This window comes from Neomonachus schauinslandi, chromosome 9 (assembly GCF_002201575.2).
Source record: "Neomonachus schauinslandi chromosome 9, ASM220157v2, whole genome shotgun sequence".
In the NCBI taxonomy this organism is placed as follows: domain Eukaryota; kingdom Metazoa; phylum Chordata; class Mammalia; order Carnivora; family Phocidae; genus Neomonachus; species Neomonachus schauinslandi.
The window spans coordinates 3,014,164-3,033,809 of NC_058411.1; the positions used below are offsets into that span (position 1 = coordinate 3,014,164).

Genomic DNA, 19,646 nt, shown 5'->3' on the forward strand with positions numbered 1-19,646 from the left:
CCAATTCGATAGATGGATTAAACAAAAAAAGACAGCTCTTGTATTTCTTTAAGTGCCAGTAGTTTTGCCTACTGGTTATTTTTATCTCTTAAGTGAATCATCATATGCCCTTTTGTCCATTTTCTTTGAGAGACACTAGTGTTTTACTTATTTATTTGTAAGTGGTCTTCATAATTAAATATGTTAGCTATCCTCGTATTTGTTGCAAATATTTTCTCAGATCGTAGTTTGCCTTTACATTTTGTTAAGCTTTTTATGTAAACATGTTAAAACGTGTGGCTAGGCTCACCTCTAGATCTTCCCTTCTTTGTGACTACATTGAACTTCTGTGTGTAAAGGCCATCCCTATCCTATGGGCCGGTAAATACACAAGTACATTTCCTTTTAGTTTACTTTTACGTTCAACCTTTGACCAATATTAACCAATATTTAAGTGTATCGTGGAGTAAGGATCTGACTTGAATTTTAAAATGTGAAATCTCCTGATTTTAACAACTTTGTTGAGGTATAATTTGCGCAGAATAAAATTTACCTATTTTAAGTATACAGTTTGATGATTTTTGGCAAATGTAGACAGTAGTGTCTCAGCTTCACAGTCAAGATGTAGAATGCTTCTATCACCCGCCAGAAGTTCCCTTGTGCCCCTTTGCCGTCAATCTCCTCCCCCTCCCCCTCCTCCTGGCTCCGTGGATCATTAGTATGCTTTCTATTGCTAAAATGTTGCCTTTTCTAGAATTTCATATAAATGAAGTGTCATAAATGTATCTGTAAATGTGCATGGTCTTTTGAATCTGGCTTCTTTATCTAGCATGACGTTTTTGAGGTTCATGCATACGGTGGCCTGCGTCAGTAGTTTGGTCATTTTTATTGCTGAGTGGTGTTCCACTGCATGAATGTAACAGTGCGCTTCTCCATTCATCAGTTAGTGGACATGTGAGTTGTTTCTATTTTGGGGCTGTTGTTTACTAATAAAGCTGCTAGGCACACTCTTAGGTACAAGTCTTTGTGTGGATCTCTGTTTTCATTTCTCTAGGGTAGATTCCCAGGAGTGGAATTGCTGGATTGTATGGTAAGTGCATACTTCTCTTTATAAGAAACCTCCAAACTGTTCTCTAAAGTGGCTGCACCATTTTACATCCCCATTATCCACGTACGAGAGATCTGTTGAGTCCACATCTTCACTGACACTTGGCATTTTCAGCGTTATAATTTTAGCCTTCTAGTGGATGTGCTTTAACAAGTTTTAAGAGCTGGTTGTTCCCACTTGGTTAAACAACTCTCTAGTGTTGTAAAAGGCATGAAGTTACGGCTCAGTGTAGGCGACATCAGGGAATACTGAGTGACCAGATTGCCTGATGGACTGACTGTATTAGAAGTTTGAAAGTTACCAAATAAGGAGAGACCAAACAGTACTCTGGTGGTTGATTGTGACGGTTAAGCCACTAACAACTGGAGTTTGTGTTTTCACTGTTCCTTACACCAAAGAATGTGTCCCTGTATGGTTGGCAGTGGGGTTCCCAAATTCTGCCTTTCTCATGGACCTTGTTAGCTGAGCCAGTTATTTTGAAAAGGCTCTGTTGCCAAGGTCAGTGCTCTTATAAGTGCATCCGTGTGACTTCATCTGCATCCTCTTGGGGGACAGCAGTGGCAGTGTGGTCAGGAAATGGCTTCTGGAATCAGATTCCCTGCTTTCAAAGCCCTGCCCTACTGTTTATTGATGTGACCTTGAGCAGGCTACTTAACCTCATTTGTAAGCTATGGCTAATGGGGTACCCTGTTGCTTGGGATTGTTGAGATGATTAAGTATAAAGTGGTGCCTGACACCTAGTGCTCAGAGCTTGGTGTTTAATAAATACCATTCTCCTGTAAAAAGCATCAAGGCTTCTTGGAGAAATGGCTGACCCTAGGACTGAGATGGGATATACACAGGATTTTGTAGTACCAGGAACTAAGAAAATACTCAAAACCAAACAAACTCTTTATCGATGGGGCATGTCAGAGGGACACAGGAACCAACCGAGTGAGCTCACAGTGGCCAAAGCTCAACAATTTAAGCAACAAAATAAAATAGTATTGGATAATCCCAAAGTATAAAATAAATATCCATGGGTTCATACTAATATAAATGATTAATTAGAACAAACTTCCCATATAGAAGAATTCCAAATAATTTATATGGATGCTCTACCCTCACAGAGAGGAACATTATTTCCCACTCTAAGTGTAGAATATGCGTAGTGACTTTTCCCAAAGAGTACAGTATAGAAGTGGGTAGGGAAAAAGAGTCACTTTACAGGGGAGAAACCGGACAAACAAGACCTCAGCCTGATGACTGAGGTCAACGTCAATGGTGACAAGCCATGCTGATAGTGTGGGCCCTAGATATGATGTGCCAATATGGCACCATAGCGCTGTGGTCTTCTTCCCCAAACCCATAACCTGAGTCTAATGATGAAGGCACAGACAGATCCCAGTCTTAGAAAATATCTGACCGGTACTCTTCAAAACTATCCATGTCACAAAACAAGGAAAGTCTGAGGAACTGTCACAGCCACGAGGTGCCTAAGGATGTATGATGCCTAGATGTAAAGTGGTGTCCTATTTGGGGTCCTGGGACAGAAGAGGATATTGGGTAAAAACTAAGGAAATCTGAATAAAGCATGAACTTTAGTTAATAATGAATCAAGGGCACCTGGCTGGCTCAGTCAGTAAAGCGTGTGACTCTTTTTTTTTTTTTTAAGATTTTATTTATTTATTTGAGACAGAGAGAATGAGAGACAGAGAGCATGAGAGGGAGGAGGGTCAGAGGGAGAAGCAGACTCCCCGCCGAGCAGGGAGCCCGATGCGGGACTCGATCCCGGGACTCCAGGATCATGACCTGAGCCGAAGGCAGTCGCTTAACCAACTGAGCCACCCAGGCGCCCTCTTTTTTTTTTTTTTTTAAAGATTTTTTTATTTATTCGACAGAGAGAGAGAGACAGTGAGAGAGGGAACACAAGCAGGGGGAGTGGGAGAGGGAGAAGCAGGCTCTCCACTGAGCAGGGAGCCCGATGTGGGGCTTGTTCCCAGGACCCCGGGACCATGACCTGAGCCGAAGGCAGACGCTTAACAACTGAGCCACCCAGGTGCCCCAAGCGTGTGACTCTTGATCATGTGGTTGTAAGTTCGAGTCCCACATTGGGTGTAGATTGCTTAAAAAATAAAATCTTTGGGGCGCCTGGTGGCTCAGTCGTTAAGCGTCTGCCTTCGGCTCAGATCGTGATCCCAGGGTCCTGGGATCAAGCCCGGTATCCGGCTCCCCTGTTCTGCAGGAGGCCTGCTTCTCCCTCTCCCACTCTCCCTGCTTGTGTTCCCTCTCTCTGTGTGTCTCTGTCAAATAAATAAATAAATCTTTAAAAAAATAATAAAATCAGGGCGCCTGGGTGGCTCAGTTGGTTAAGCAACTGCCTTTGGCTCAGGTCATGATCCTGGAGTCCCTGGATCGAGTCCCTGGATCGAGTCGCGCATCGGGCTCCCTGCTCGGCAGGGAGTCTGCTTTGCCCTCTGACCCTATCCCCTCTCATGTGTTCTCTCTCATTCTCTCTCAAATAAATAAATAAAATCTTTAAAAAAAATAAATAAAATAAATAAAAAAATAAAATCTTTTAAAAAATAATGTATCAATATGGGTTCATTAATTATGACAAATGTAAGATGTTAATAGCAGGTGAAACTGGATATGAGGTATGTGGGAATTTCTATATTATCTGTTCATTTTTCTGTAAATCTAAAACTGTTCTAAAGTGAAAAGTTTATTTTTAAAAATGGTGCTTGACGTATGGTAACTGCACAACAGTGGTAGCTATGATCCCCTAACTTGGTTTTGTTTGTTTTTTATGTTTCCGGGGACCTGGTTGTGGGTAAGGCTGAATTCACCTTATGCATCATTTCTTGGCATGTAATTGGGGAAAACATATCCTAAAAGACAGCTTATTGAAGGACTATAAAACTTTTAGAAGGTAATTTAAGGAGCCTTCTGGCCCTTTCTATGCATCCTCGCCAACACTTCTTGTTTCTTGTGTTGTTAATTTTAGCCCTTCTGACTGGTGAGCATGCTCTACCAACTAAGCCGGCCAGGTACCCCTGTCCTCTTTCTTCAGCCAACTTCTCTTAGAAAGCAAGTGGGAAGAACTGTAAATTCTGCCTTGCTGGGAGCTAGATAGGTTAATTTTTTGTTCAGGGAAGACTTACACAAGAGGAATTTGAAAAACTTCGTTTACAGATCTTCAGTTTGGGGATCTTGAGCAGCCCTGGGAGATGTTAACTGGTATTCTTTGGAGACAGGCCTGGTTATGCAACCCACAACCCTCCCAACTGCCCTTCCTTACCTTGGAGACTCATCACATAGTCAAGGAAAGGCACTGAGGAATTTTGTAGTCAAACGCAGTTCTCCTTATTTAACCCCACATCTCCTGAGTATAATTGCTCATGGAACCTTCTTTTGTGGAATACCCATTAGAATTTGGGATGCACTAGTGTTTTGTGGAACTCAATTTGAAAATTGCTAGTCTGAAGATGAAGACCTGAGATGAGATCAAGAATCAAATGCTTAACTGACTGAGCCACCCAGGCGCTCCTACTTTTCTTTCTTGTAATGCAGGCCAATCGTGAGACTTGGCTTCTGTCCTGGTCTTTGCTGCAGACTGGCTTATCATATGCAGATTTCCTTATGTACTAATGGAATAGTCTTAATACTAAAATAATAATACCCAATTGCCCGAAGCTTTCTTTATTTTTGTGGTGGTTGTTTGTTTCTGTCTTGGTGTAATATAATGCCGGGACCAAGCTGACCTTTGAACAACACAGGTTTGAACTGTGGGTCCATTTATATATAAAGTAAACATGCCATGTGACCTGCTCCAAGATCAGAAACAGCATTACCAGTATCCTGGGAGTCCCCGTGGGTCCATTCCAACAACACCACCTCGTAAGGGTAATTGCTGTTCTGACTTCTAATGCCACAGATTTGTCTGTTTTAATATCTTTATTGAGATATGATTTACATACTATAAAGTTCACCCATTTGAAGTGTACAATTCAATGATTTTAGGTATTTTTTACTGAGTTGTGCAACAACCATCATGAGAATCTATTAAAACGTTTTCATCATCCCCAGAAAGCATGTGTACCCATTAGCAGTCATTCCCCATTCCTCCCCATTCCTCCCCATTCCTCCCCACCCTCCCAACCCAGGCAACCACTAATCTACTCCCTGTGTGTATGGATTTGCCTATTCTGACCATTTCATATAAATGACTTTTTGTGTCTGTCTTCTCTTATAATGTTTTCAAGGTTCATCCATGATGTCTCTTGTGTCAGGATGCTATTCTTTCTCTGGCTGAATAATACTTCACTGTGTGGATAGACCATATTTTGTTTATCGGTTCATTCGCTGATGGACATTTGGTTTGCTTCTGTCTTTGGCTATTATGAATAATGCTTCTGTGAGCATTTGTGTACAGGTTATTGTTTGGACATAAATGTCCATTTCTTTTGAGTATATACCGGGAAGTAGAATTGCTGGGTCATAGAGTAACTCTGTTTAACATCTTGAAGAATTGCTAAACTGTTTTTCATGGTGGCTGCACCATTTTCCATTCCCACCAGCAGTGGGCCCAGGTTCTCCCTTCTCCACATCCTATGCCAACCCTTGTTAGCTTACTTTTTTTTTTTTTTTAAGATTTTATTTATTTATTTGACAGAGAGAGAGCAAGAGAGGGAACACAAGCGGGGGAGTGGGAGAGGGAGACGCAGGCTTCCCACGGAGGAGGGAGCCCGATGTGGGGCTTGATCCCAGGACTCTGGGGTCATGACCTGAGCCAAAGGCAGATGCTTAACGACTGAGCCATCCAGGCGCCCCATTAGCTTACTTTTTGACTCTAGCCATTCTAGTGGGTGTGAAGTGGTATCTTATGTTTTGTTATTATAAATTTTCTTGTAAATTATTTTTATTCCATAGATTGCCATTTGCTTTAAGATGATATTAAACAAAAATGCTTAGTTTTTAATTTCATAATCCATTTTCCTTGAAGGAACCATGAGAAAAATATCCCATTATCCCTTAAATTGTTTTCAATTAATTATTTTTTTTGAAAAAACAATACAAATACCAAGTATAACCTAAAAAAAGCATAGATGGTTATATGGTGAAAAGTGGGTCTCCTTTCTGCTCCTATCCCCAGCCATCTAGATTTCCTCCCCTGAGGTGACCACTGTTGGCACTTTCTTAGTTCCTTCTAGTTCCTTCTGTGTCTAGATGAGCATAAATGTGTCTGTTTTAGCTTTTTTTTATTGCTGCTATAATAAATTGTCACAAAATCAGTGGCTTAAAACAACACAAATTTATTATCTTAGAGTTCTGGAGGTCAGAAGTCTGAAATGAGTCTCACTGGGCTAAAATCAAGTTGCTGGCAGGGCTGCATGCCTTCTGGAGGCTCTGGAGGAGAATCTGTTTCCGGGCCTTTTCCAGCTTCTAGAAGCCACATGCATTCCTAAACCTATAGCCCTTTCCACATCTTCTAGTCTGACTCTGTCCACTCTGCTGTCTACTGCTGCTAGTAAGGACCTTGTCACCACGCTGGGCCTGCCTGCTAAGTTTAGGCTCATTTTCTTATTTTAAGGTCAGCTCATTAGCAACCTTAACAATTCCTTCTGCAGTCTTAATTCCCTCTTGCGGTGTAGCCTAACATTCACAGATTCCAGGGACATGGACACTGTTGGGGGGCCATTCTGCCGGATACCATGTGTATACTTTCCTTCCTTCCTTCCTTCCTTCCTTTTACAAATGTTAACATAGTTGACATGCTGTTCCTTAATTTGTCTTTTTTGTTTAATAATATATCTGAAAAGGTTCTTCCCTGTCGGAAGCTACAGAGCTACCATATTCCTTGTATCTGCTGTATAACATTCCTTTGTATGGCATTTTCATAGTTTACTTAGCCATTTTTTATAGTGTTTCTTCAGGTGCTAGAGTTTTATGTTTTCATGTAGTCAGATAGATCAGTCTTTGCTTCCATTGTTATACTTAGAAAATATTTTTCCTTTGGGGCGCCTGGGTGGCTCAGTCATTAAGCGTCTGCCTTCGGCTCGGGTCATGATCCCAGGGTCCTGGGATCAAGCCCCACTTCGGGCTCCCTGCCCGGCGGGAAAAACATGTTTTCCTTAGATTAAAAAAATACTTGTTACGTTCTGTTTGTATCTTGGGGCTGCTGCAACAAATTACCACAAGTTTGGGGGCTTAATACAGTAGAAATTTATTCTCTCCCAGTTCTGGAGGCCAAAAGTCTGAAATCAAGGTGTCAGCAGGACTGTGCTCCCTCAGGTCCTTCCTCTCCCCTTCCAGCTTCCAGAGGCTTCCGGAGGCTTCTGGTGCTCTGCCTCTGTCTTCACATGGCCTCCTCTTCTATGTCTGTGTGTCTCTCTCTCTTTTTTTTTATTGTGGTGAAAAACAATGATGTAAGTTTTACCCTTTTAATAAACGTTTCAGTGTATGGTATTGCTAACTGTGTGCGCGTTGCCGTACAACAAACCTCTAGAACTTTTTTACCTGGCGTGACTAAAACTCCGTACCGGCTGAATCTCAATTCCCCGTTTCTCCCTTCCTCCCTTCCTCCAGCTCCCGGCAACCACCATTCTGCTCTCTCTGTGTGTCTCTTATAAGGACACTTGCCATTGGATTTAGGGCCCACCTGGGTAAGCCAGGATGTTCTCATTTCAAGATCCTTCACTTAATTATACCTGCAAGACCTTCCAAATAAGGTAACAGTTGCAGGTTCCAGGGGTTAGGATAAGGGCATATCTTTTTGGGGTCCACCATTCAACTCACTGCATACTCTCAGTGCTTTTTATCCCCCTTCCTAGAAATCATCTTTGGAAAATAAATTTTTGAGAGCAGCTTTAACAATTATTTCTTCAGTCATCCCCTTCAGGAGTTGTTGAACGTCTCCCATATGCACAGCACTTGTAGGTTCTTACTTCCTCCTGTGGCAATTACTACAGTATGGTGGTGGTATGTGGCCTTTTGAATGGTAATAATATGGTGAGATGCTGTTCTTGGGGAGAAACATTTTTTCCAATTTCTACAAATATGTGATTACAAATAGGATTTTCACATTTTGCATGGCCCGAAGCTAAGATGTTTGAAAATGTACACTGAAATTGATTGTTATTTTGAGTAAGATTGAAAAGTAGCATTGAAGTCAATATTACACATATATGCATATTTATAGATAAGAATAATACCGTACCAAATACTCTGTAACAGTAAAACTGGTTGACGTGTATATTAACGCTGTAATGAACTGTTGGGGGGAGCAGTTTGCTCTGTGCCCTGAGCTTCCCTGCAACTTCTCGCTGAGTGCGCCAGATGGCAGAGTTTATCTGTCTTCTGGGCTGCTTGTTCAAAAAGTGCTGGGCCACCGGCCCTGGGTTCCTCTCCTGTAAAGCAGTCCATTGCATGTGCACGTGTCATCTGGGCCCATCATGTCACCACCATGAGACTTCGGGGCAGGGGAACGAATGTGAGTATGCTGATGCTTGCTGCACCATGAGTCATAAGGTCCTTTGTCTCTGACCCTAGACATTGTGTCTTCTGCCAGTGCTCATGAAACAGTAGTAGGCTAATTTGGAACTTATAAGTAAGTAAAATCTCAGACAAATATAAGTTGGTTTTGAAAAATTAGGCATAGATTGAATTTTTGTAATTAAAATCACTGAATATTGATTTAAAAGATGATTTTTTTTTAAGTGGACTCCATGCCCAGCATTGGAGCCCAACGTGGGGCTTGAACTCATGACCCTGATATCAAGACCTGAGCTGAAATCAAGAGTTGCATACTCCACCGACTGAGCCAGCCAGGCCCCCCCAAAAGATGATTTTTCTGTGCAATCTTATAAATACAAATTCTCAAAAGTCTATCATTGTTTCTGTTTTATGACTTATGATATTTATGTATCAGGTATATTAGGATAATGCTTACTAGGTGCTGTAATGGATATATTAGACCCCCCAAGTGTCAGGCGCTTTACACAAGAGAGGTGTTTTTCACGTTCATGTCAAGTTCTATGTGGGTGTTCCCCACTGGGAGTCATTCCTGGTAGCTTTTCCATCATCTTTATCTGCTAAGGTTTCCCCGGGGCTCTCCTCTCTCCTGGCTAGGCAGAGGGGCGTGAGCATGGCGGGGGGGGGGGGGCGCGTATGAGGGAGGTTTGGTTTTTCCTTTTTTCTGGCAGCTCTCTTCGTGCGAGCTGTGGCCGCTGCAGTGACTGCCCTTTCCTCTGCTTTTGCTTTGTCATTCTGACTTTCTATTGTGGCCAAATCCAAGCATGCCAGAAGAGGGAAGACAATACAGTGAGCCCTCACGTGCACCATCACCTAGTTTCAGCAGGGATGACATTTTGCCATTCTCACCCCTGCCACTTCTTTTTCTGGAGTCTATAGATTTTATTGTTGCTTTTTGATAAAACGGTGCTCTCATTATGGAAAATAACTTAGGTGATGAGACATTTTTAACCTTACCCCTCAGAGAGAGCCAGCCACTTAATGTATTGTCTTTAAGGGAATAACCTGTGTCTTTTTTTTTTTTTTTTTGAGAGAGAGAGAGGGAGAGGGCAGGGGGAGGGCAGAGGGAAAGAAATTCTCAACTAGGCTCCATGCCCAGCACGGAGCTTGATGTGGGGCTCGATCCCACGACCCTGAGATCACGACCCAAGCCGAAACCAAGAGTCTGACATTTAACGGACTGAGCCACCCAGGCGCCCCTAATCTGTGTCATTCTTTTAAATATATTCAATGTATTCCATTATATGGATAAACCGTACATAATTTATCTAGTTCCACATGGGAGAGCATCAGTTTTTCCCTATTAAATAACGTTGAACTAACATCCTCATATCATACCTACCTGAGCAAGTGTTTTTTACAGGATAAGTTCTCAGAATTGCTGTGTCAGAGGGTATGAATGTCTTACAGATGTAACGGGTACTGTCAGATTGCCCTCCAAATGACTATCCCAGTGTACGCGTTCAGCAGTGGCAAATGGGACGGTACAGGAGCATTTTAAAGCAAATCCCACACGTCTTATCATTTCACGGGGCAATACTTCAGTATTTCTTGCTAACAGATAAGGACTTTTTTCATTTTTATACATATTTCTAAAAAACATTATCACTTCTAAAAAAAGATAGTGTCTTTTATCGTTGGTTTGTTCAAATCAGAACTCACACAGGCATTACAAATGTGTCCTAAGAGAGGCATTGAAGGGGATGGCCTCCTTTGGAGTTGTGCTATTTTAAAAGCCTGCTCTGTGCTTATGTAGGTTTGGGACCCCAAGGTGACGGGCTTTTTGTGGTCCAGGCCTGCTTAATGGGTTTCTGATCTGTTTGCTTCTGGGCAGCTCCACACTCAAGGTTCTTTCCTAGACATAGTTCGAAAGGCTGCCCTATTTCTTTTTGGCCTTGCTTTCTGCGTCTCATCCCGATCTCCGGCACGTTCCTCGAAGCTCTCCGAAACCAGTGCCTGGCTGGGGTGGGGTGCGGCTGCCTTTCTGTGATCTTGGTGCCCGGCCGAACCATGTGTGCCACTGGGAAGTCTCCAGACTGCTTCTGTCAACATCATTTTGCGGTCTTACTCTCCTGTTATTTGGACTGAAGAAACTTTTTCAACCCAGTAAGACTTTTCCTTTCTCGGTTTTTCTCATTCCTTCCATTTCTGCTTGAAAAGTAGCATTTCTCTCCTGAGCTCGTTGTTGTCTTAAACTCTTTTGCCGAGGCAGTGAGTAGTCAACACACCCCACCACCCTGCCCCTTCCCACCACTTTCCAGAAGCCGGCGGGCCCAGGAGACGCTGCTCGGTTAGAGGCAGCAGTCACCGCAGGCAGAACTTGGGACCTCACCGTGACACCCCAGGCCCTGCAGCGCCCCAGCCTGCGGTCTGCCGCCTGACTGCACTTTTTAGGTTTTTTGTTCCCAGCACGTTACCTCGAGATACTCATTCCTGCATCTGTCAGGGTTTGGTCTGGAAAACAGTCACTGCTCTAGGTATTTCAAGCAGGATGGGATTTAACCCAGTGACTCGGAGGCTGTGAGACCATTACAGTGCCCGAGTGACGGTGGCAGCGGCGGCAAAGCCAGGGAAGCTGCTGGCAGCTTCCGGAAAATCAGGAAATGCAGGAATGACAGGAACCTGCCACAGATCAGCTGGGCCTCCTGCAGGACCCGGAGGCTGATGTTCAGGAGGATGCTCGCACCGAGGCTGCTGGTGCAAGATCGCGCCTGCCCAGAGCCAGAGCCCTGGCTCGGGTGCTCCTACCAGAGTCCCCGCCGGCCTCCACCGCTCAGGTCGTCTGCTTTCCAGCGCTTGCAGGGGAGCTCAGCCTCTCCCTGCTGGCGGGATTGGGCCAGGAGCTTCCCTGCTGGACGAGGGGGAGCACAGCCTGGGAGGAAACGGTGCTCGGTGCCAACACACAGCCTAGCTGCCTTTTTTTTTTTTTTTTAAGATTTTATTTATTGATTTTGACAGAGACAGAGACAGCGAGAGCAGGAACACAAGCAGGGAGAGTGGGAGAGGGAGAAGCAGGCTTCCCGCGGAGCAGGGAGCCCGATGTGGGGCTTGTTCCCAGGACTCCAGGATCATGACCTGAGCTGAAGGCAGACGCTTAACGACTGAGCCACCCAGGCACCCTTTTTTTTTTTTTCAATGTGAGAAAATCCTATTTACTTTTTTTTCCAGTTGTATTGAGAAATAATCGGCACACATCACTGTGTAATTTTTTTTAAAGTAATTCTTTTTTAATTTTTTTTAAAGATTTTATTTATTTATTTGACAGAGAGAGAGACAGTGAGAGAGGGAACACAAGCAGGGGGAGTGGGAGAGGGAGAAGCAGGCTTCCCGCAGAGCTGGGAGCCCTATGTGGGGCTTGATCCCAGGACCCTGGGATCATGACCTGAGCCAAAGGCAGCTGCTTAACCGACTGAGCCACCCAGGTGCCCCATCACTGTGTAATTTTAAGGCGTACAGCATGATGGTTTGGTTTACATATATTGTGAAACGATGACCACGATAGGTTCAGCTAACACCCATCTTCTCCTGAAGATACGATAAAAAAGAAAAAAGGAAACACAATTTTCTCCTTGCAACAAGGACTCTTAGGACTATTCTCTGAACGACTTTCCTATATGTCATATGGCGATGTCAGCTGTGGTCAGTCAGCTTGTGGCGTGTCCCATCCCCGGGACTTACTTATCTTGTAACTGGAAGTTTGTCCCTCTTGACTCCCTTCTCTACTTCCCCTCTGCTGGCGGCTTCCCTTGAGCTGAGGGGAGCCCCGAACCTTAGAAACCATGGAGTAACAGTTCCCCGCGTGTCGACGTCGTGTTATCTATCGTCTGCTGTCTGGAAGTGAGTACAGAGTATACACACACGTAAATTTTATCTGTGTAATTGTTTTCATTCGTAGACTATAAAGCAATTGTCAAAATAGGAGAGGGAACGTTTTCTGAAGTTATGAAGATGCAGAGCCTGAGGGACGGAAGCTACTACGCGTGCAAGCAGATGAAGCAGCACTTTGAAAGGTAGGTGGGCAGAGACGGGCTTCGCCACTAAACCAGCTGCAGGTTTAGAGCGAGGAGGGCCACTCAGCATAGTGGGAAAAGTGTATTCATGTGATAACAGGCGAGATGCAGTCCGCTTTCTCTGGGCAGGGGCTTGGGGCTAACTTTATGTTTATGATAGTATTTGTGTTTATGATTTTATATGTGTGTGAAAACTATTTATGATTTTATTCAGGTCCAGGCTTACTGTGATATCAGTGATTAATGATCACAAAACATTTAAATTGTAAAAGTATGCCTCACTTTAAACAGCCTATATGTTCCTGAAAGTTGTATGTTGGACTTTTATAACTGAAACCTTAGTCTCAATATATTAGAGGTGCTTATGATTTAATTAATTGTGAATCAGTTAGTATATTGGAAAACAACTTCCAGTTAGGGTTGGAAAAATTTATTCCCTGAAAGGGATCAGTTGCCGCTTGTGGAGAGGGGAGCTCTCTTGTTCTAGGTTCTTGGAGGACTGCTGTGGCTTTGGCTCTCCGAGCAGTCTCTTAATCCCTCAACTTTGCAGCTTCTTAACATAGGGCACTAAGGAGTCAGACACCAGACGTGACTCGGAAACTCTGTCAGAATAACGAAGCAGATGCTGGCCTCACGGCACCTGGGAATCTTTCAGAAGAGAGGCGTGAAGCTCAGCCTTTGTTTAACAGCAAAGGAATTGAAGTCTCTAAATAGTAAAAGCTAGTTGTAAAAAAAAACACAGTCATTCCCCCACATCGACACAGCCTTCTGAAGTGTTTTGGGGTATAAACCTTGATTTCAGACTCTTAGTACAAAAAAGTGTTTCTCAGATCAGAAAGGAGTGCAGGGCCGTTAGTCATGTCAGAATATGGAGAACAGTAATGTCATCTTCATGACCTCCCCACGGGGTGTCTGTAACCATCCCTGGTTTGCACACGAGGAGAGGTGCTTAGAGATCTGAAGTAGCCTGACAGTCGTCGCTATAGGTCACTAGGTGGGCAGAGCTGTATTTGAATCATCCAGATTTCACCAGGCCAGAATCCTCCTCCTTCGCTGCGCAACACATACGGTTGTTTACCTGCCGCTGCCAAGTCACTGGGTCTGCGGCTTTTCCTCTGTTGCTCGCTTCTTCCTCTGTGTATTCTGCATTCTCTGGGTTCCTCTACCTTTGTACCTTGCGATGGAGAATTTGATGCGCGGTGTACCGATTACCCCATACCTAAAGAGCAGACTTCCTGAAACAGCCACCTCTGAGAGATGCCCCACAAACCCAGAGTAGCAGAGAAAGGACTTCAGGCAGCGGGGTGCGACGCATTTGCACCCTAGGAGAGGACTGGAGTCCCCGTCAGGTTCCACTGTCGGGGTCAGGGGTGGATGTACTTATAGACAACAGGGCTCGCTAGCTGCTGTTTTTGTGAAGAGGGAGATATAAACAGTGGACAGGACAGATAGCCTGCAGACTTGTTTGGATGTCAGAGGAACGTGCAGTCACGCTCACTCGGTGGAGCCGGCCGTCAGGAGAAATCACACTTGGGCGTGAGTGTGCCTTCAGGAAGGTAGAGGTATCTGTAATACATTATAGAAAGGTTTCCATCAAAGAACCCATCCTTTGAGGGGCAGGGAACGCTCAGTTTTATCTGGAGAAGTACCTTCTTGCGACCTCAGCCCGTCGGGAGAATGTGCTCACCTAAGGGACGTGGTTTCCTAGTGGTGAAGCGCATTCCGGATTCACCATCTGCCGGGTTCCAGACATGCCAACAGTGCCTTGTCCGCTGAGCCTTGGTCTCCTTGTGGTGAGGTGCTTGAGGACTAAGTGAGGCAATGAACAGAAAGTTGGGAGGGAGGTGCGGCACGTGGCCACCGTTCAGTGGATGGTAGCCTTCGTTCCTGTGGGTGTGGTGGCCGTGTGTGGTGTTTCAGAAACAGTGCTCTGTCCTCACTTGAAAAGTGATTGATTGGAACACATAGTTTTCTTTTAAAAACCCATAATAAGTAAAGGTTTTTAATAAAATACGACTGAATCGGAGTTACTTTTTATTTTCGTATTGTTTTGTTTGCTTGTTTATTTAGTAATCTGTACACCCAGCGTGGGGCTTGAATTCGTGACCCCAAGGTCAAGAGTCCCATGCTCCATGGACAGAGCAGCCAGGCTTCCCAGTGTTACTTTTCTATAAAGTTTGTGTATGTTTAGGAGATTAGGAACAGGCTTTAGTTTCTGTTGTATAAATCACAATTTCATGTATTGGCTTTACTTAAAAGGAAGTACACTTACTCTGGGCTAGTGGAATTTTGTTGCTGTTTGATGTATGGAATCAGTGATAGAGTCTCAAGCTGGTTTTGACAGGTATCTGCCAGCCGTGTAATCCAAACCTCAGAGGAATTGGGTTTTGGGTCTGTTCACGTGAGTTCTAATTTGCTCTTGATACATATGTTCGAAACTATAGGAGATTATAACCCAATACTACCATTGTTTATTTCATAATTGTTCCAGTTTAGATTATTCCAGCTGTGGCTTTGGGAGCTCTCTCGGGTTGGCTCCTGTGTTCTTTTGATAAGCTCCATGCTTTTTCTTTTCCTTTCTTTTCCTTTTTTAACACTTTAATTTTTGGCACTACAAGATTCTCTAGGCTCATCTTATATTTTTCCTGCCCCTAGAATCATCCATTTCTCTAAGGAGTCCTGGTTCCTTTTATTGGAGAAGGGTATTTAGAAAACAAGATCTTGGCACCAGGTGTGCTCACTGCTCCTGGAATGTCAATCCCTCTAGACTCAGCAGACAGAGCTAATATGTATACTAATCCGTGTGTACACACATCTCTCTCTTTTTCTCTCTCTACCCTCCCAACTGTCTTTTCAAATAACCATGAGTCCATACTGATAAATAAATGAGTAAATAAATAAATTGGGATGAGGGGACAATTCTTCCTTACAGAAGAAGTCCAGTTAGTAAATATAGAAGGAATGAGGGAAATAGAAAATCATCACTAGAACAGCAGTAATAATTTCTGCAGGGAAGATAAGCTGATGGATACTAAAATTAGTAGGTGATGGGACACCTGGGTGGCTCAGTCGGTTAAGCTGAGCCTTCGGCTCAGGTCATGATCCCAGAGTCCTGGGATGGAGCCCCGCATCGGGCTCCCTGCTCAGTGAGGAGCCTGCTTCTCCCTCTGCCTGCCGCTCCCCTTGCTTATGCTCATTCTCTCTCTGACAAATAAATAAATAAAATCTTAAATAAAATAAAATTAGTAGGTGAAACTTTAAAGAGAACAGAATTACTGCAGAGCCTCCAGTGATTCCCCCCCTAACTATTTATTAATTACTGTGGTGGTTTTAACAATATGTCCACAAATGATTTGGTATTCCTGCCTTCAGGAGGTGGGGCTTAATTCCCTGGCCTTTGAGTGTGGGCTACACTTGCTTCTAAGGGATAGAAAGTAGGAAGGGAAAGATAGTAACTTTACAGTGAAAAACCTGGAAGATACCACCTTAACTAAATGATTAACACCATCAGTAATAAGACATATTGATGTTATGTACTTTCTGACATCATGGGTTTGAAAGAGCAAGCATACCACCTCTGTGGTGTTCTTTCCCGAAGATCCGTAATCTCAGTTTAATTATGAGAATACATCAGACCAGCCCAAATTAAGGGGCATCTACAGAATACCTGGGGGTACCCCTTAAAACTGTCAAGGTAGTCAAAAACAAAGACAGGCGGTATCACAGACTGGAGGTGAGTATGGGAACATGACAACTTAATTGTAATGAGGTATCCTGGGTCCTGGAAGAGAAAAAGACATTCACGGGAAAACTGGGGAAATCCAAAACCTGATAGTTAATAGAACTGTACCAATGTTAATTTTTTAGTTTTGGTAAATCTTGCATAAAGTGTTAACATTAGGGGAAGCTGGGTTACGGGAACTTCCTGTACCATCTTGTTAACTCTTCTGTTAGTCTAAAATGATTTCAAAGTAAAAAACAAATCAAAATAAATAAAATTAACCATTGGTGATCTGGAATGGCTCCTAAGCTCCCTCCATTGCTAAAGGTATTGCTGTTATTTCTGACTTACAGGAAGAAATGACCTTACAGTTTCGAGAAGAAAGACGACTGCTTTGGGGGTCATTTCTAGGACTGAGATTGCGAATAATTTGTGGGATGCCCCAGTGGCGCTGATGCTTGATCCACAAGTTTAATGTTGTTCTTTTGGTTTTTTTTTTAACCATGAAAATAATATCTCTAGCTTTTGGAGTCCTGGAGTATCTATCAGCATTATTAAACAATTTAATCTTATTCACTTGAAGAATAACTTTAGGTTCTTTAAAAATCCATTTCTGCTGATTTATCCTCATCTAAGTAAATCTTCAGAGTCACCTTGCACAGTTGTGTGGGTGGATGAGAAACGAGAAGCAGTAACAGGAAAATCACACTGAGTCACACGCGCAGAATGAGGTTGGTATTTGGAGCTTCTGACTCCCACCTCCTCCAGGCTTTACTTCTATTCCTTTCCTTTCACTCTTACGGAAATAGAAATGGACAGCGTTTGCAATAATAATTGCTAATGGGACGTCCAGGTGAGGCCAGAGAAGCCCGTTCGTTAGTACTGGGTCAGCAGGGTACTTTCAGCTTCTGAGGCCTGTTCTCCAGAGTGGCTCAGAGGCTCGTTTGGGGATAAGTGAGTTACTTGCAGGAGGCCTGCAGAGTGACCCAGTCCTTTGGATACCTGGTTTCCACCTGGACTCCCACAAGCGCAACAGTTAATTTGAGGCCCCCACCCTTTTTTTTTTGCTATGACTGTATTCTGTATTCTTCCTATAGAAATACTGTAAAGAGACGGAATGCGTTTCTTTAAAAAAAAATCCATAGTCTTGATATTTGTAGGATCTCTCTAGTGTCCTGAAGCAATAACACGCATACATATGGGCTACTCCTAGTCGGCACAGGGACGAGCTCAGGCTCTGAAGTTTTGTGACCTTGGACAAGTCCTCAATCTCTCTGTCTCAGTTGCTTTGTATATACCATGTAGATGTCTACCTAGGATCTACCTCATAGGATCCTTGTGAGGGTTAAGGCAGGTGGGCACTCAGCACGGTGCTTGTGCTGTGATCCACAGTCCTGGATCAACCTGCCATGTAACAGTGCAGGTGAGTGGGGTTTGAAGACTTCAGAAAAGTGAAGGGGGGCGGCGAGAGCACAAATCATGATAAAGATGACAGCAGTTGTTCATCAAGCATCAGGCGCCGTGCCCAGTGCCGGGTGAATTATGTACATATAGCATTGAATCCTCACTGCAGTCCTAGGAGAAAGATGCTGTCGATGCCTCAGGGAAGCCTGGTTGGAGAGCCAAGCTCCCTCACCTGTCTGGGGTCACTGAGCTGGGAAGCAGTAGAGCCCAGTGTGGGACCCAAGTCTGTGTAGGTCCAGGGCCCGTGTTCTTTGCAGCGCTCTGGACCGCTGCAGAAGGTCCGGTCTTGACTTGGCACACAGTTTTTCTCACGTCACATCACTGCATGGTCCTCCAATTACTTTGACAAAAATAAAGTCTGCTTTGTAAGGTTATAAATAAAAACAAAGGCAAGAAATTCATGAGTCACTTTAAAAGCTCTTTTACTTAAAAAGAATACAATTATGGAAAATTTCAAACATATATAAAGTAAACAGAACAATATAATGAACCCCAGGTGTCTGGCAGCCGGAATCGACAGGCCTGTGATGTTTATTTCCTGTGCGTCTCCCGCAGGCCTCCTTCCCCACTTGCTTGTTAGGATATGGGTCTTTTTTTTTTTTAAGGCAAATTTGCATATGTTAAAATGCACATTTCTTTATAATTTTGGCAAACGGATATTCTCATGTAATTGAGAGCTAGAACATTTCTGTCACCTATAAAGCTCCTTCATGGCAGTTCTCCACCCCCATCCAGGCAGTCACTATTCTGGGTTTTTCCCTTTATCCTCTTCTAGAAATTCGTACTAAATAGAATCACTGGAAGTGAAAGCCCTGAATATGCTCTCCTGACCAGCTCTGTTAGCTCAGCATGAAGTCTTTGAGATTCATCCACCCCGTTGCTCTGGTAGTTTATACCTTTTTACTACCTAGTAACACACAATCTCTTTATCCATTCTCCTGGTGATGGACTTTTACTGGTTTTGGTTTGAGGCTGCTATGAATAAATCTCTTAAAACTCATGCACAAGGGGTGCCTGGGTGGCTCAGTCGGTTAAGTGTCTGCCTTTGGCTTGGGTCATGATCCCAGGGTCCTGGGATTGAGTCCCGCATCAGGCTTCCTGCTCAGGGGGAAGTCTGCTTCTCCCTCTGCCTGCCTTCCTCCTGCTTGTGCTCACGTGCTCTCTCTCTCTGACAAGTAAATAAATAAATAAATAAATCTATCTTTAACAAAAAACATATGTACAAGCCTTGTTGGGATCTAGGTTTTCATTTTTCTTACACAGTTACCTAGGATAGAATCGCTGGATCAAAGGATAGGTGTTTCAGTGTGTAAGAAACTGCCAAGCCTTTTTCCAAAGTGATTATCCCTGTTTCCATCCATCCCCACCAGCAGAGAATGAGAGTTGCGGTAGCTCTGCATCCTCCCCAGCATTTGGTGGTGTTAGTCTTAAATGTTAGCCACCCTGGTGAGTGGCATCTTACTTTGGTTTAGTTCCCGTGGCCCTGATGGCTAGTGATGATGGATACTCACTCATGTGCTTATCAGCCACTCATGGACCTTCTTTTGTGAAACATGTGAGAGTATTTCTTAAATGTTGGAAATAATTCACCTGTGAAATCACCTGGGCCTGGGCGCCTGGGTGGCTCAGTTGGTTAAGCGACTGCCTTCGGCTCAGGTCATGATCCTGGAGTCCCGGGATCGAGTCCCGCATCGGGCTCCCTGCTCGGCAGGGAGTCTGCTTCTCCCTCTGACCCTCCTCCCTCTCATGCTCTCTGTATCTCATTCTCTCTGTCTCAAATAAATAAATAAAATCTTTAAAAAAAAAAAAATCACCTGGGCCTAAGTTTCCTTCGTGGGGAAGCTTCACCCCC

At 43.8% G+C, this 19,646-nt stretch overlaps 1 protein-coding gene across 1 annotated transcript in view; it reads left to right on the forward strand.

Annotated features, from left to right (window-relative positions):
- Window positions 1-12,500: 12,500 nt before the first annotated feature.
- The window catches only part of MOK (MOK protein kinase), a 31,290-nt gene continuing 24,144 nt past the window's right edge, over window positions 12,501-19,646 (forward strand). Inside the window, exon 1 of the mRNA XM_021679929.2 lies at window positions 12,501-12,609. Within this exon, the coding sequence (XP_021535604.2) occupies window positions 12,542-12,609 (68 nt within the window). The 5' untranslated portion in view covers window positions 12,501-12,541. The remainder of the gene's footprint in view (window positions 12,610-19,646) is intronic.